This window comes from Varroa jacobsoni, unplaced genomic scaffold (genome assembly GCF_002532875.2).
Source record: "Varroa jacobsoni isolate VJ856 unplaced genomic scaffold, vjacob_1.0 scaffold_670, whole genome shotgun sequence".
In the NCBI taxonomy this organism is placed as follows: domain Eukaryota; kingdom Metazoa; phylum Arthropoda; class Arachnida; order Mesostigmata; family Varroidae; genus Varroa; species Varroa jacobsoni.
This window is the reverse complement of record NW_019213572.1, coordinates 303518-319844: the sequence shown is the minus strand read 5'-3', so window position 1 is coordinate 319844 and position 16327 is coordinate 303518. Positions and strand designations below refer to the sequence as shown.

The 16327-nt window shown below is 39.2% G+C and overlaps 1 protein-coding gene across 1 annotated transcript in view; it reads left to right on the top strand.

The window, feature by feature from the left end:
• The first annotated feature begins 9533 nt into the window (after nt 1–9533).
• Nucleotides 9534–16327, top strand: part of LOC111262508 (uncharacterized) — a 34738-nt gene continuing 27944 nt past the window's right edge. The window contains exon 1 of the mRNA XM_022836813.2: nt 9534–9738. Within this exon, the coding sequence (XP_022692548.1) occupies nt 9700–9738 (39 nt within the window). The 5' untranslated portion in view covers nt 9534–9699. The remainder of the gene's footprint in view (nt 9739–16327) is intronic.

Below are 16327 nucleotides of genomic sequence, written 5' to 3'. Positions count from 1 at the left end.
CTCGCTAAAATTGCATCTAGAACCTATTTTCCATATACCCACTAAATTTGGGTATAAGTAATCGGGAGACTCAGTTTTGACACGTTGTCGGAACCAGAATGATCGGACTTCCTGAAAATACTCGCCAAGCAATCTTGGCAATTGTCGTAAACGGTATATTGCATATATTTTAGCTGCTTTTTATATGTAGGTAATTTTCTGAAAATCAACAAATCGTTTAATTTTTTATGGCTTAACTAGAAGAACATTAACCCCACTTGGTTCGACCTGCGTTCAGCAATTTTATAACCAGTCGACTAAAGAAGTCGACAATATCAGGGATATATTTTTTTTATTTCTACCATGAAAAAACCGGAAGTGTTTTCGGCACTTTTTTCCCACTGTCTCTACAGATAGAAGAAATAATAAAACCGAGCATTAGCCCCTGTGTTAAACGCAACTGGTGCAATGTTGTTGCCTTAATCCGAAAAGTACGCGAATCCTTTATAATTCTCGGTAGAAATCTTGGTACAGGAATCATCGAGCTGTTTCTAACCGTTTTTTTTTTTCAGCTGTATCATATGATATTATTTAATCTATGATTATCTAAAATGACACTTGACTAAAATGATACTTGTAAAAACGGTGAAAAAAGAAGAAAAGCTATATATGTATATATATATGTTTACTGTTTTCTGGCTAGATCGAAATCTTGTGTCTCAAGTAATATTAGTCGCATCGGGTTGGCGCTGGTGTTCTTTGACATCTAAAGTTTGGTGGCAGCAGATATGCCAAAATCGTTGGAATGCCTTTGTTCAAACTTGGGGTAGAGCACTTTGACTATAAGTAAGATTTCCGTAAAAATTTGCTATTTTGTACAATTTTATTACAATAAAAACGTAAATTCTGAAAAAATCGAGGTTTATAATCAAAATATCTTATTGGAAGGTACGGTTTAAAGATGATTTTGTCGTTTTTTGCCGTTTTGGAAACTTCGATGTCAAAGCTATTCCCCGTAGTAATCGATTAAATACGAAGAAAAATAATGAAAGCACGGCGAAAATCGAGAGACTTGCGTAGGCGTGTTAGGTACCGATTGTGTAGTCTTCATCTTGTACACCCCGAGATACCGAAAATACTCGGTATTTTCACGGAATCAAACGACCCGTTGTTTTAAGAATGAGCTGATAAGCACTGCGAGAGTACGTTCTTGATCCAGAAGAGTGGACGGCAGTGTTCTGACTTGTGCCCCGTCGATTAACCCACGGGTACGCGACCATTCTGAGTACACCTTAGATGACGGAATGGCAGGGATCATGTCAACCCGAACGCAACATCAACAAAACCAGCAGTGCAAATATTCTATTCACTGAGCAACAAGCAATATATACGTTTACCATAGTATCTACCAATACTTGAAAACGGCTACCGCAATAATCGCACTCGAAAGAATTGCGACTAAGCAATGTGAAGGCTTGCGCGAGATAGCAACGAGCGTATGCGAGGAAATCTTTGTATATCTGTAACATAATATACATATCGCCATAATATCGTTAATTTTACAAGATTAACGATAAGGCTAATCTGACAATCGACCCAGCAGGTCAATGGTGCTATAGGGTACGGTTACATCAGACTGGCCAATGAAGCATCTTATTGGAATGCTTGGACTTGTGTGCTCTGGGGAATGAACTTATGGGTCTCGTGATCCTCATATTTTATTCAGTAGTAGAGCTAGAACGGCAAATATTAGCCTTAAGAGTGAGGCAGAAACATGTCGAAAACGAGTCGAAGCAGAAACAGAGAGGTGCGAGACATTTCTGAGAGATCTTCCGATGATCCGATCCCTCCTTTGCCACGAGAAACAGCGCGAGTGGGAGGGGACAGCATTGTGTAGTCCCACTGAGGATAATTATTTTTAAGAAAACATTAGTCTTTAATCGTCGTGCCGCAAATAGATATAGGCAGTGTAGTGTGTGAAACAAAGTATGTTTGTACCACCAATGGACGAAATTGTGTGTTTTTACAGGCTGGCTACCAGGAATACATGGCATTTGAAGAAGACAGGTCTATTAACAAGTTAAAGTTGTTTGGAGACGTTAATCACTTTGCGTCCAAAATCGGCTGCCATATGCTCTCCGTTTTTCTCTTCGGCCAAAATTGTCGAGTGGCAAACAATATTATTGCGAAAAAAAAAACGAGTCAAGCAAATAAGGATTTTCGGTTTTCTTGCTATCACAACGCTCGGTCACCAAGAACGAATGTCACAGCTATAAAGGTGACGTCGCCGAGTATATTGCCTCTAACATTGCCAGGAGGATAAGGTCTTTTCTAAGCGTAAGAACCCTGAAAACGGGAGGAGTTGGAGCAAGAAATTATTCTCTCAAGGGCTGTCAACGACAACAACACATTGTGGACCTGAACAGCAAACCCAGCTGATTCAACTACTTCTGCAGAACCGAATGTATCAGCAGCCGTGTCAGCTTAAAAGAACGAGTCACCGCCAGACGAAGTCACTGTTAAGGAACCACCGTAGGGAAATGGGCTACGGCCATAGGGTCTAATTCCTCGGCGGTCGAAGACTCCTGAAAGCAGGTTCTGGCATCATCGATAAATGGAGAACCGGGCCTTTTACGCAACAGCATAAATCATCGCAGCCATTCCGGAGGTCGACCACGAAGTTTTCGGCGAGGACGCATTATGGAGAGACGCTAAGTAGTGCACAGTAGAATTGTGAGGAACTCTGGCTCGCCTCTTCCAGGGAAGCCTGTATAATATAGCCATCCTTGTACTAACCGAAACTTGGACCTTTTAATTTACCGCTTTTTTCCATAATAAAAAGGAATAGATTACAGCGCCCTAGTGAAGGCATCTCCGTTTTTTATAATCATAAGATAAGCGACCTCGCGCCATGCCTAATGGAGAATGACGTCATTGCCTTATGTGGCCGCCAACAGTCTTTTTAGCAGCTTATGTTCGGCTGGCCGATTTGGAAGTAACATATGTACTAATGCTTCTCCTCTAGTTATTGCTAACACTCGCCTCGAGCAGTCCGACTCGAGCCGCATTACGACTCTTCTAGACACGATTGCAGCTTTGGTTGCTGAATAGTCAATCCCACCTCTTCACCGATTCTCATTGTTGTATTTGACACGATGGAACCGGGATTACGATCAAGTTTCAAAATGAAAATCATTTCCTGTTAGAGAGCGCAAACGTTCGTACTTACGGCAATGGCAATAGACCTCGTTGTCTATTGCCATTGCCGTAAGCACGTCTAAAACGTAAGCCTATCTAAGTTGTATCTGCGCAGGCCGTCAAACGTCGGACTCTGTCTAAATGTAAACCCACTTCTAAAACAGACCGACACAGTTTTCTCTTGCCTCTAACTTGGTAAATGCAAAAACCTGTGCGCAACGTCTAGTCGAAATATGCAGTCTATAAGAAGCATTTCTATTCCAATACAACCTGATATCCTTTACCAACACTTTGCAGTGCAGGAAATAACGTAAAACCTAGGAAGTATATGCAATTAGGAAGTCATCGGTCCAGGTAGGGTCCGCAACGAGCATCTCAAATATGTCGTCGTTCTAATGCTGTGCTGAACTAACTGATTTAATAAATGATTATATCGTGGTACACACTCAGCTCAGTAGAGAGACGTTATTAGTGATCTCTAAAGGAAAGGGCGACCCTTTTGCACCATTATCATAGCGCGAAACAGTGAAGAAGAATGTTTGCTATAAGTTGCTCTCCGACCTGCTGGTTAAGAGACTGAATAACTACTTAGAAGGCGTACACGTCATGGCAACAAAGCAACATGGGTTTTGGAGAAAACGCTTTACTGAAACGGCGTATAGGATTGTGATACCAGGCGTAAACGGACCACTGGCCACGCCGCATAATTCGCTATCCGTTCCTCGACTTCGAAGCAGCCTTGCACTCGGCGCCTATGCAAAAGGCTATGTTCATGCTGCGCGAGAGAGATGTCCTTATGAATGAATCTTTTTGCTGCCATTCTTCAAAAGAATAGAATAACTATCGGTGACAAAGTAGTCGAACTCCCGCTTTTCATACGGGTAACTAACCTGACTCGAGTGAACAATCTGAACCTATCCTTATGCTTCATCTTGTTGAAGTGCCTCCTTCATAAAGAAAAGGGCCACAGAGGTTAGTCGAAGTCATCTTATGTACAGCTAACTTAGTAATATACGGATTTGACAGGTTTCAAGTGCAGCAAGCTTTAGGGCGGATTCACAGAGCAATCACACACTTGAAACTGACTGTAAATTTGATCAAGACAGAGGCGATGAAGGGGAGACAAGATAGTGGCCGTAGACACTTCTTTTGTCAGGTTGCCTCTTGCCTATATAAACCGATTTCCGTAGTTGTGGCTGTCATTATCTACAAATAGCAGAAGTTTCACTCTGCACATCACCGAAAAATGTAGGGAAAATGTACCGTATAAGGAATCAAATAGCGTCACTGCTTGGGCCTATTTATTCAATTTTAAAGTAATTCCTTTGGGAACGTATGGAATACGTGTCACTTAAGAGGAGTTTTGAACAATTAAATCCAGTCAGAGCCTCCCTTTTCAAAAGGGCTTGAGATTACATATGGTGACCCAAAATCGCATCGCGTGTCTAATAGCTGACCCTCTACCGCCCTCAGGGGACCGTCATCGTTTTGAGCTCCCAGAAACGAAAGCTTTCAAGACGAACGTTAGAAACTGGAAGCAAAAATTCGCGGAGATTGGTATAAGAATAAGGTATAACGAATGGAAAGGAACTAACTGGCTAAACAGGCATGTCATCACTCGCTTTGCCGTGCACGGGTTCCACCATACATTCTGCAGGAAATTAGCTTTCTTACAGACGATAGCCTACAGAAGATAGATTACCTAGACGATACAGGTAAGTACCTCAGATGCGTTGGAAGTTGTGATAAATACGATGCCGCTTAATACTCTGTGATACTTTCTCTCGGACATCTGGCAAATTTCTCAAATATTTTTTATAAAACTTCAACAGATTCATATTACCGATACAACGCAGACTGTTCCTAAATGATTTTATATACGATCTCTGATATTAGGATATTGTATTGTTGATCTGTATTTTTGAAATTTTGATTGCAAAGGTGAATAAATAGAATTTAATCAATGGTGTAGATTTAGTTTGAATTAAAGGATGCTCATAATTATTTTTCCCAAAAACCACAGAAGTTTTAGACTGATGGTGCTACGAGAAAATGCCAGAATGTCATCGACCAATATAGGTGAGTATTTAGATAATGAAAAAAATATTTATAAAAAGATTATCGCTTCAACTTTGGCCTAGTATATATATACCAGTATAAATACCAAATAGAAAAATCGTATACACAGTGGAGTCTGCACCTCACAATTGGAAAGGCTTACGGTTTACACATAGGTAATTACCTACATGATATATAAGAAATTTAGAAAGAGAGCACGTGCCGCTCTCAGGCAGTAAGTATGTGCACAGAGTCCTGTGTATGGTACAAGATTGATTAACTTTTGATTTTGTGTTACTATGACCTATTTCTTCAAGGCTTCTTTTATACTGATGAATGATGATCTGAAGAAATACTTAGCATTAACAAGGACTGTGGAGTTTGAAGCCTGCGTTCGCTGAGTGATACTTTCGTCGTTACCAAGTAAGGTTTCGTAAATTATATTCTTTGGAATTGGGAAGCCTATATCCAAGTTTTGGCGATATTAGTACAAGTTTTGATAGGCTTAACATTAGCCCTGAAGGTCTGTTAACTGAGATCTGTTTACGTTAAGACTTTCCTTCTTATGGAAGCCTTACCGTCGTAGACAAACATACTACCATTAGCATAGGTAACTAGGTGGAGCATACAAATTTCTCTCATGATCTTCTCTAATAAAAAAAATGTATACAGAGAGGTGTGGCATTTTCTTGAGCTTTAATTAGCTTTGACTAATTGACCAGTAATTGAGAGACAGGTAGTACACATAAAGAAAGCACCCTGTCGGGTAGTGTTGCACGTCCAAGGACCTTAGCCCGTTATGTCAAAATGTCGTCACTTCTGATTGGCAATTAATAATTTATGCGTACCTATGCTTCGCATGCGGGATGAGCTAGCTTTCTCGGTAGGCAACTGTGAAATACGGTAAAGCAACGTCTCACATCTTAACCGCTTGCTGGCCTGAACCTTAAAGCGGTCGTCTCATTGTTGGTGCATATAAAGTATTTTCATGTTCGAAATAATCTCCAGAATTCTTTCGTTGTGCCTAGAGAATTGTATATTCATCATATTTGTAGAACATCGGGATTATGGTAAAATATAACTACCGTAGATGGTAGCGTACCGACCAAAGATAGAATAGGTCAGCAGCCATTTTACCATGATGCTCGCCTCAGGTGCTGTTGTAACCTTCTAGTTGTAGAGAAGCGAACCCAGTCCCTGTTGTGTCCATAATTCTTCGCAGATCGGCTTTGATATTAGGGGTAGTCTATCCTAGTTGACTCGAACCATCATTATAATATATTTCAACAATTAATCGTTCCCAAATTAAAAAACTGCGCATGGTTGAGACTGGAATGTATATCCGTAATAATAATAATTAAAATGTGGCTCTGCAAAAATTGCAAGTGCTGAAAGATACACTTGATCAGCGGTTTACTTGACAAACCTGCTACCAATTTTATAAAATGATATCGCATGTCGAGAGGCTTGGTGCGCTTATAACAGGGAGCTTCTTTAGTCAGCTTAGGGTCTAACGTTACATTTTGGCTTAATCCGGTTAGCACATCCAGCAAGTTTACGATCGTCAATAGGGGGCCGTTGATAAGAAGCTGCCCAGTGCCAGCTTCGAAAGGAGTGTCGGATATGTTATTGTTCGTAAAGCTCAATGGTTTCCTTTTTAGATGTGCGAGCGGTGAATGAAAGCGTGAATGTGTCTTTGTTGATATTTGAAGCCTGGCCAAACTGGTTCCGAATAGGATTTGCGTCTATCGATGGTACACATATTAAACGTTTTCGAAATTGAGACTAATCTGAATAACTTCACTCATCGCTACCCGCAGATTTTTAAAATAATTCAACTTCGAATTATGTAAGGGTATACTGAGCCAAACAAGGGAAATGAGGAATGACAACGTTATTAGTAATCTTCACTTTTATTTAGCTAGGAGGAGCTGACCCAAACAGGAATTTTCCTCCCGCACGAGGTGCCTGAAGAGTCTGTACATTATTATGGATTGCGGTAACATATTGGATACTTGCGTTGCGAGCACAGTAAATTATTTAATAATTGTGACTTATTATTTTTATCTTACTGATATCGCTTCGCGTTTCGCAGACAAATAGGTGGTTTAAGTTTAGTTGGCCTAACTTGTAAAATTTAATACATTTCACGGAATGTTAAATGATACTAAATGATCTATCAAAGGGTATTAGATTTTATGTAAACTAACAATCACGTTGAAAAACAAAAAAAACCGTTATAATTAAGGATAAAATGTAATATGAGTTAGAGCGAGTCGTGCAGAAAAAACAGTCGTATCATATTTGATTTGTGGTCAATGGCATTGTGTAGAGAACGAAACGTTTTCATCTGCCAAGCTCACACTATCGTAAAACTCGCGCGTGTTCTGGATCCCGCGTTCTGGACCCCTTTATACAAGAACAATCTGTCAGAGGATTAATTTACAGCTTAGATCAAAATGTAGAGGTTTAGGATCGCCAAATTTCTTCTTCATAATCATCATAGATGTCTCAAAATCTTAGTGGTTTACAGAAGACTTTATAAGCGTTGTTTTTATGCGAGGTTTTAGTAGCGAGAAGGATGAACAAATCCAGAACTTAAAATATTCTTACAATTCGGTTCTAACCCTGTATGACATTCACGTTAGCAGCTTTGATAAGTGGACGTTTTTCAAGAATAAATCTTAATAAATCTTAAATAAAGCGCCATAGTGTCAAAACGTATCGGCCATTTTACGCATAGATATACTAGGAGGTTCCCATGGTGAATATTTCATATCTCCTGATATTAATTTGACATCACGTAATTCTAAATTTTGAAGGTTCCCAATTATGTTGGCTAACCTCCCGAGATAGTTGAAACTCTTTGTACGTGGAAGCATAACAGCGTTTCTATAACCGATAAAAGAGCATTTGTCATGTTTTTCATTTATTTGTTAGCATTCATGGCACAACTGAAAGCAGTCATGGTATTTAAGTATGGTAGATACTGTGGATTAACAATGTAGATGAAAGTGTGTAGACACCGGGGCCTTCCAGGCGCGATATAAGATCCTATATTTTCGTGTTTAATATTTTTTTAACAACATCTTTATGAGCTACTTTTGTACGGCCTGTCAAGTCGAATTCATATATTACATATTATCTTTATGAGTCTTGAGTCCCATAGAGTATTTCTAGCGCCTTTAAGGAGGGAAGGAAAGAAGCTTGAAAGCCAGCTCATCTAAGGTGTTAATGCCGTTACAGTGATTCTTCGAAAGACACTGAACTTTTTATTTGGTAGAATATGAACTTGTAATTATTCTGGTAAAGTAAAGACTTGTAAAAGCTATCGAAAAGATTCTATATACAACCCGAATGATATAAAACTATTGTTAAAAAGAGATTGATCGGTTGTTATTAATTGTTATTAGTTTTTATCGTTATTATTGGCTAAAACGTCTATGGTGGCTTCCGGGAGTCCAACTTTGATACACCACTTTTTACTGTGGAAGGTTTCGAATAAGTGTAATGACGTTCAATTCTGATTGTTTATGTAAAGTAAAACTATTTAATTATCTAGATTAGACTAAACCTTTAAGTGGCGTAAAGGCTTATGTCGCTGGGCGTCAGTTGATTTCGTAAAAAAGGCAAATGAAATTTTATAATATAGCATTATGTAAGTCCTGTAGTCGAATCGAAGCTATTATCGTATTAGAAGGGTGCAGAGGGTTGGGCTCATAGAGCGAGTTTATGATCAGCCTACGGACTAAGTCGCAAGGTGTCTCACCGTAGTCAATATAGAAATTTTCTATAGAGATTATTATCCTATATATTATAGAGATTATTAAATTCTCCGACGGCTTTCTATTCTTTCTGCCTGTGAGAGATGTGGCAACTTCACCATGGTGCAATGATCGTACTGACGTGATTGAATACTATATTAACGAATGTACAGCATTCGTGGTTTTCAACGGTAACACAGCTGTGCTAATTGTTCAGACCTGTCCATATAGGTACAGATGTATATATCCGGGTACATGCGTGCGCGCTACCGTCAAACACTGCTATAGTAATAGTATGTGAATCTACGTATCGGGTCCCGCTAGCACCACTGTGGTCTCTCGAACGTTCCCTTTTTCTTTCCTGATCCTGTGATCTCGGACACCAGATATCTATCCGCCCTAGAGAATCTATCGAATGCATGCAGCATGTTTGCCGTCCACCTCTGTCTTCTTCATCTCGTGAGCACTCACACTAATCACTGGGTGAGCGTGGGTGACCTTGGAAGCACATCAAATAAGAAGAGTTTGTTTGTACAATTAACGAGTCCCGATCGTGTCAATGGATGGCCTGGATAATAGCGCTAGCAGATAGACGATTGGTGTTAAGAGGAACAACAAGGACAGGAAACTCCATTTGCGCTCCCTGCTGACAGTGCCAACAATCTGCTGGTCCTTCTTGTCCAAGTTATCAACAAACAAGATGCAAGTTCAAAGCTTCGCCCTGGGACTTACTCTCTTAGTAAGTTGTTATTCTCCAATGAATGTGCGTTGTGCAATTTTTCCCCTTGGAATATTTATGTAGTGCTAGATCGACTACTCGTTAGCGGTTATCCAGTTGGACATTATTTTAGGATGACTAAGTTAATAATTTAAGTGTAAGCGTTTAGATGCTATCCCTAGAATGGAAAACACTGACTCAACCACCTTCACCTTGATAATATTTTGAATAATAGACGTTGCTTTCAATAGGTTAAATGTCTAATTAAAACTTGTTTTGCCAGTGTTCAGATAAAACGTACTTTAGCCCACGAAGTGAACGAACTTGAATATTAACTTTTTCTTAAAAGCTAGGAGCGCTTTAAGCTTTTTGGCTGAAGAGAAAATGTGATGCTCTGTCTGCGTGTGTTGCCGCATACTGTGATGAATGTAAGGATAAGTTACCACGGTAGTATTCCACACGAAGGAAAGAACTCTTACATCACATAATTTCATAACATGAGTAAATTTACTCATGAGTGACGGTTCCTGGTACTGCTGAAAATTTTATAATGCAACACATCGCAAGCCATCCCCCAATATTAGTTTAAATAATCTCCTCCCAGAAAAAGTTATTGGTCTAAAGAGAGGTGCGTTCACTTGCCATTTATGTATACTGTGGCTCTAATGTTTCCTACGACAGAGGCTTTCAATGGTTCTAGCAGACTGTGATTAACTGTTCCTATTATACTAGCGAGTTACAATCGGTTTAGCAGTTTTTTGTAATCTTTGAAGCTACATTAAAAAAATAATTTTCAGCTGTAAACTAAGCGCATTTTGACCTCGAAATTGTTGCTGCTACTTCGTTTCCTTTTACCTTTCTTTTCGAGGTAATATATCCTGTCAGAAAAAAGCCCAGTGCTTCGTGCTAATCCATTGAGATTGCAACATTTTGGCTTGTTCCCGCACAGGAGGCATATGTTTTCGATGTGTTTTGTATTCATTTGTGAGACCAAATACGAAATGCTGGCCGGTACAAAAAGATACTTCTGACAGAGCCCTTTCATTATTTATTTCACGCCAATATAAAAATGCCAATGGCTTCCGTGACTACAAGCTAGTAAAAGTCATTTTGAAAGTTTGATAGACGTTTACAAAAAGATTATCATTTGAACGGGAGTTGTTGTCGAGTTGGTGTCGAGTGGTTGTTATATTTTCATATTTCTGAATAGATCTTACCGTGTTAATTCAAAATATCTCCCTGTATTTTATTGTGATTAGTACTTTTGTTACTCTACGAGTACAGTTTTGCAAAAAATAAATTAACTGTGTATATTTAGAGATAATCGGTGCGCTATTGCTACGCTTTGATTATATTAAAATTGTGTAAAAGCACATACCGGAACAATGCGACATATGAACACCATGTAAAAAATATGTTTAATATGCTTACGTTGGCAATGAGTGTAGTGCCGCAGATGACTGAACCTTGTCGAGAATTAATTGTGCTTCTGAATAATAAAGTGATTTATGTTAACAAAGCCGCTTTAAGTTCGATCCACAGCTAAAAGTTACTGATTTTTTCGAATCATTTGACCTGTTAGTATTAGTAGGTGTGTTGCAGCAGGTAAGTAATCAGCGAAAACATATGTATAATCGAATTATATGCAAGCTAATCCCCAATGGGCTATAAGCATTAGACCCTTAAAGGGATTTCAGAGGCATTAGTGGGTAGGTTAAGTAAATGTGATTCAATCGAATTCAAAAACACCTTCATGAAACCAAAAGGTATTTTGCGATGTGTACTGCAGAAGTAACTGCCATTTATTATATCCCATGTAAAATATCCTAAAGTGAAGGAAGCCTTAAGTTTTGGTTTGTTCAGTTGCCTAAACGCCTATACTGGCAACTCTACGCTCTAGCAGACGATATGATGTCATTTTGCGCAGCTGGTCAGGCTGTGTTGCGCAGAATCATTGTGCATATCTCGTATAGTGGTACGACTCGCTACTACTTACAGATGTTCTCTGTCAGAACATGTGCTGGAAATTATTATGTAACTCATTATATTTATTGATGAGTCACACGTTTTGATCTTCACAACGCTTCCATCAGCCATAAGTACTAAACCATAAAGATGCGAAAACAAGTGTGTTTATTGATACACGATTCCTAGAAAAAGAGGATATTAAATCAGTTAAATACAACGTGTTCACCTTTGCTGTTAATTAATAACACAGTACACCAATATCAAAATGAGTATATAAAACACTGCATCATATGAGTAATACAAGTCTTGTTGTGTTAAGCAAACTGGCTTAAGAAATTTGCTAGATATCCTAGAGATGGTTTAAGTGGGTAATGAGCAACATGATGTCTAGTATAATTTGTTTTTCGAGCACCTACATGTATCGTTAGGCTTATGGAAACCCCCTGCAGACTCTACGGTAGAACCCATGAACGGCAAAGCAAGTGACATTTAGCCAGTTAGTCACCCTTCTACTCGTTATTCCTTATTGCACCCGAATCAAGGAAATTCCCATCGATCTCCGCGAATTTTCGCTCCGAGTTTTTAAGGTCAGTCTTGAAGGCTTCTGTTGCTAAGAGTTTCGAAACGACGATGTAATCCCTCGGACAGCCGGAAGAATCGGCTGGAAGATACGCAAGGCGATTTCGGGTCTTCCCTTTAATAGACTTTTAGAAGTAAGGTTCGCATTCTGCCTAACTTTGGTTTGCGCCTGCGTACACCTTCACCTGTCGATGTCTTTCAACCTTTGATAATCTGGCAACAAACTATAAAACTATATGTTCACACCCTCAATAGAATGAGAGTGCACTGAATATGGAGCAAATTGACCTATTAGCACAGAAAAAAGTTGCGGTCAAAGTTCTGTTAAAAAACAGCAAAGGCCAGACCTTACCTAAGTACGACCGCCAGTGATGAACCGAAAACAGTAGACGATGAAAAAATTACCAGGGCAAAAACAAGTGAGGCTACAAGACCTATCAGTGGCTAAGGCTATCAGTGTAGATGCATCAAGTTTTAACACCAGCTGGCTAGAACAGCACCGTAGTCAATTTAAGCCTATGGGTGCAAGAACACCCAAACCTGTGCTAGTAGCCGAGGGCAGCAACGTGAAATAGCTTAAGAGGCATTCACTGAATGAGATTAGTGTAGATGACAGGTATGACGTAAACAACAACAGGAAGCCGCCATGTGCATTGCAAAAAAAATCTAAGAGAATCAACATTATGTCCATCATTAAGGTACGGCGGATTGACAAAATTGTTCTCCAAAGGCAACAATATAAATACCAAATACCGCTCAGTCGAACCCCCACTGATGGGTTGATTATATTGTGCTCCCACCCCGCGCTCCGGACCATTATTCGGCATTCCTTTTTACATTTAAAGCACAACTTCCTTTTCTTTCTGCTTTGGTACTTTTTAAACTCCTTCTACCTTAGACTCGGGATTAGTGTAGATTGTAGGTATGAGATTAGTCTAGAAAACGTAGAAATAAGTATTGGCGCAGGACCGGTGGTGTGAATTAAATGCGTTCTATTTGCTGCAGTCGAAAAACGTTTACTAAAGCCACACGATACAACTGTAGCCAAAAGGTAGAAGTCATGCCCTTATCCACAACCGGAAGTTACACAAAATAGCCTTTTCAAACTACCAAAGCCACTTTTGTGAATTACCGTGCTCGAAATGGCCACCGCCTATTAATTATTTTTCTATACGCTACAATAATAGTGCAAACAATGATCAATACAATGAACTTCAGTTTGCCCGTACTACTAACAAGGTCGTCAGAAATAGCGTAAATTAAACGCAATGTTTTCGCCAGTTAAGTAGCACAGATACAAAAATCATGGAGGCTGCGAAGGGAAGCACTACCTATCTCCTTCCAATCGGAGTGGAAGTCAGTCAGGTTCACAGAAAACAATTGGCCTTTGCAATGCTCTCGTATCAGCTAGACCCCGATGTTAAAATCAATCTTTCCTACAACGCGGCTTAAGTAGTGCACAGGAGAACCTTAAAATATGGGAAGGTTAACCACAGTAGAATTATAAATGCTCGAGCGGCAGATACGAGCTGCATGGTACCAAGCAAAGAAACTAGAATTGAATGCTTACTGCTCCGACTCAAAAAATTACTATAGGCACAAATGTAAACATGCCAGGCCAGGCAGAGCCTGAGCATCAAAAAATCCGCCCAAAACCATATATTGGTAATCTTTATAGGATCCTTCCGTACCTAAGCGCATGGTTTGAGGATTGTAGTGCTTATCAAACGCAGCTGGAGCTGAACTTATACGCAATGACTAAGGCGATCAAGCAAGCCATGGCTGCGAAAAACAGCTAGGAAAACCAAATAATATAAGCTTTTGGTACGCAGCTATTGGCTGCTATTGGTGAGTAATGCTAGATCATATCGGAAGCACTTCCGGACGAGCATCACGAATTCCCCATAAAGCCGTACGCCTTACCAGCCTGTTAAATATTTTTAGATGATATTAAAAAGCCACTTCTAAAAAAAAAGTCAATTTGCGTATACTGTGTTCGTAGACTGCTGGAGTTGCAAATTCAGATGTTTGAAAAGTTGATTAATCATGGAGTGCTTATTAAGTTACTTAATTTCCTCAAAGCTTTTTGTTATTTGGTAGTGTTATATTAGATGACGGAGCAACCGGACACTGGCCTATTAACCGGACAAACGAATTTCCCGAAGAGAACATTTTTTATCCATTGTTATCCGTTTTACTAGTTGCCAATGTTCTGCCACGGATGAAAAGCTAACATCTGTCAGTAACGGTGCTTCTGCAGGCGGACAACCTTCTATTAAATGGTGACCACCGGGATCATCTGCAACAAACGCTAGCGAATTTTGCCTATTATGTCACGAGTATTCGAGAGAACTATCACACAGAAAATGAAATTCAAGCAGGGTAGCTTTTGCTTAAACGACCGTATATTTGAAATCGTTCAGAGTACAAATCGAGAAAAAGATGGAGAAACCGTCCGCATACCTACATCGATCAGCAACCGACAAGGCCTCCATCCAAAAATAGTATAAAGCCCTTCCTAAAACAAGGAAGTACAAACGTTACTCTAGGGCAACCAGGTAATATGAAGAACGATTATCTGCCGCGCTCCTTGTGCCTTTCGATCGAATTAAGCCCGCCTTCGTAATAAGTGCTCCGGACCTTACGAAAATTCGATAATCTGTTTGTCTGCAGATACGTCGGTGCCCATTGAAAAACCCCTGAAGCAACACGCACTGCCTGAAACTCAGAAAAGGATTGATACTAATTTCGAGTTTTTTTCTATAACGAAACCAATGAATCATCATAAGTGCTTGGAAAATGTCGCTAGAGAAAACCGTTATATAGTTTATATATATAACGTTTTCCTTGCGTGACGGACGGTAACTGAGGTCATCGTGCCCTCCATATCATGGAAATTAAATAATAGCCTACCGACAGGATTAATACTGTAAAATTCTTAATGTGCTCTGTGTATTAGATTGCATATCTTACAAAGTTTACATGTATATTTAGTTACCATTCACTTGGCTTTGTGAGCGAATACTATAAATTAGGGCCCATTGTCGGCTACAAAACCCTGTACCGTAGACTTATTGTTGTTTTGTAAATTCTCTACACTCTACTTTCGTTCTGTTATTTGAGACAGATAATACGTGTAAAAATCAAAGCGGATACGATATTTGAGTTATTAATTCGGTAAATATGGTTGTTGGCCATCTTTTTCACGTTCTTGCCCTGTAGATACAATAGACGGTAAGTTTGCTAAACAAGTTTATCTGTTAAAAGTATTGGTTTTAAATCCCATTTTTGAGGATTTTAAAGCACACATTTGAGAAACACATACAAGACATTAAAGATCAGATTAAAAAAATGGGGAAAATTTCTAATCTTTGAAATTTGTCAAAATTGCAAAAGAGTAGCTTCAGACCGAATAGAACTAGTAATAGATTTCCGGAATTGTCAGGAAAACAAAACAATACTGGAATTTTAAATACTGATGACCATAAGGAAGGTAAAGTTTTCAAGGCAGTCTTGCAGCGTCGCTGTTAATTAATAAACGCTCGTCAACCGAAGTACAATGCTCTTTCAGTATATGACTTCTCTCAAAATATGTATAAAAAGTGAATATATCTCTCAAGCTTCTTGTGTGCATAGCTTTACCCCGGATCTTATTTGATCATTTTTAACCGAAAAACGGCACATATGATAGAGTAATTGCCACAGCTGTGCGGTTACTAAATTCAGCCCAAGATGAGATCACTCGTTCAAACTATAAAAAAGGTTTGATTACATCAACTTTAACTTTTTGAGGCTTTTGACAAAATAGATTTATGTGCGACTTCAAGTGTTCACAAATTGCCACTAACTCCTTTTTTCCTTTTTTTTTTCTTTTCTTGGATATGTGAGAACTTATTTTACATACAGGCCAACAGCAGCCTTAGTAAATATGGCTCTTGTTCATTAGGTGTACCTCAATTTGTTGTGGGCCAATTTTATTTAGTATACACAGTTTATACATAACGTATTTGACTCTTGTAATACTTAGTCATAAGTAATCTATGGGCAAATCAAAACTATATGG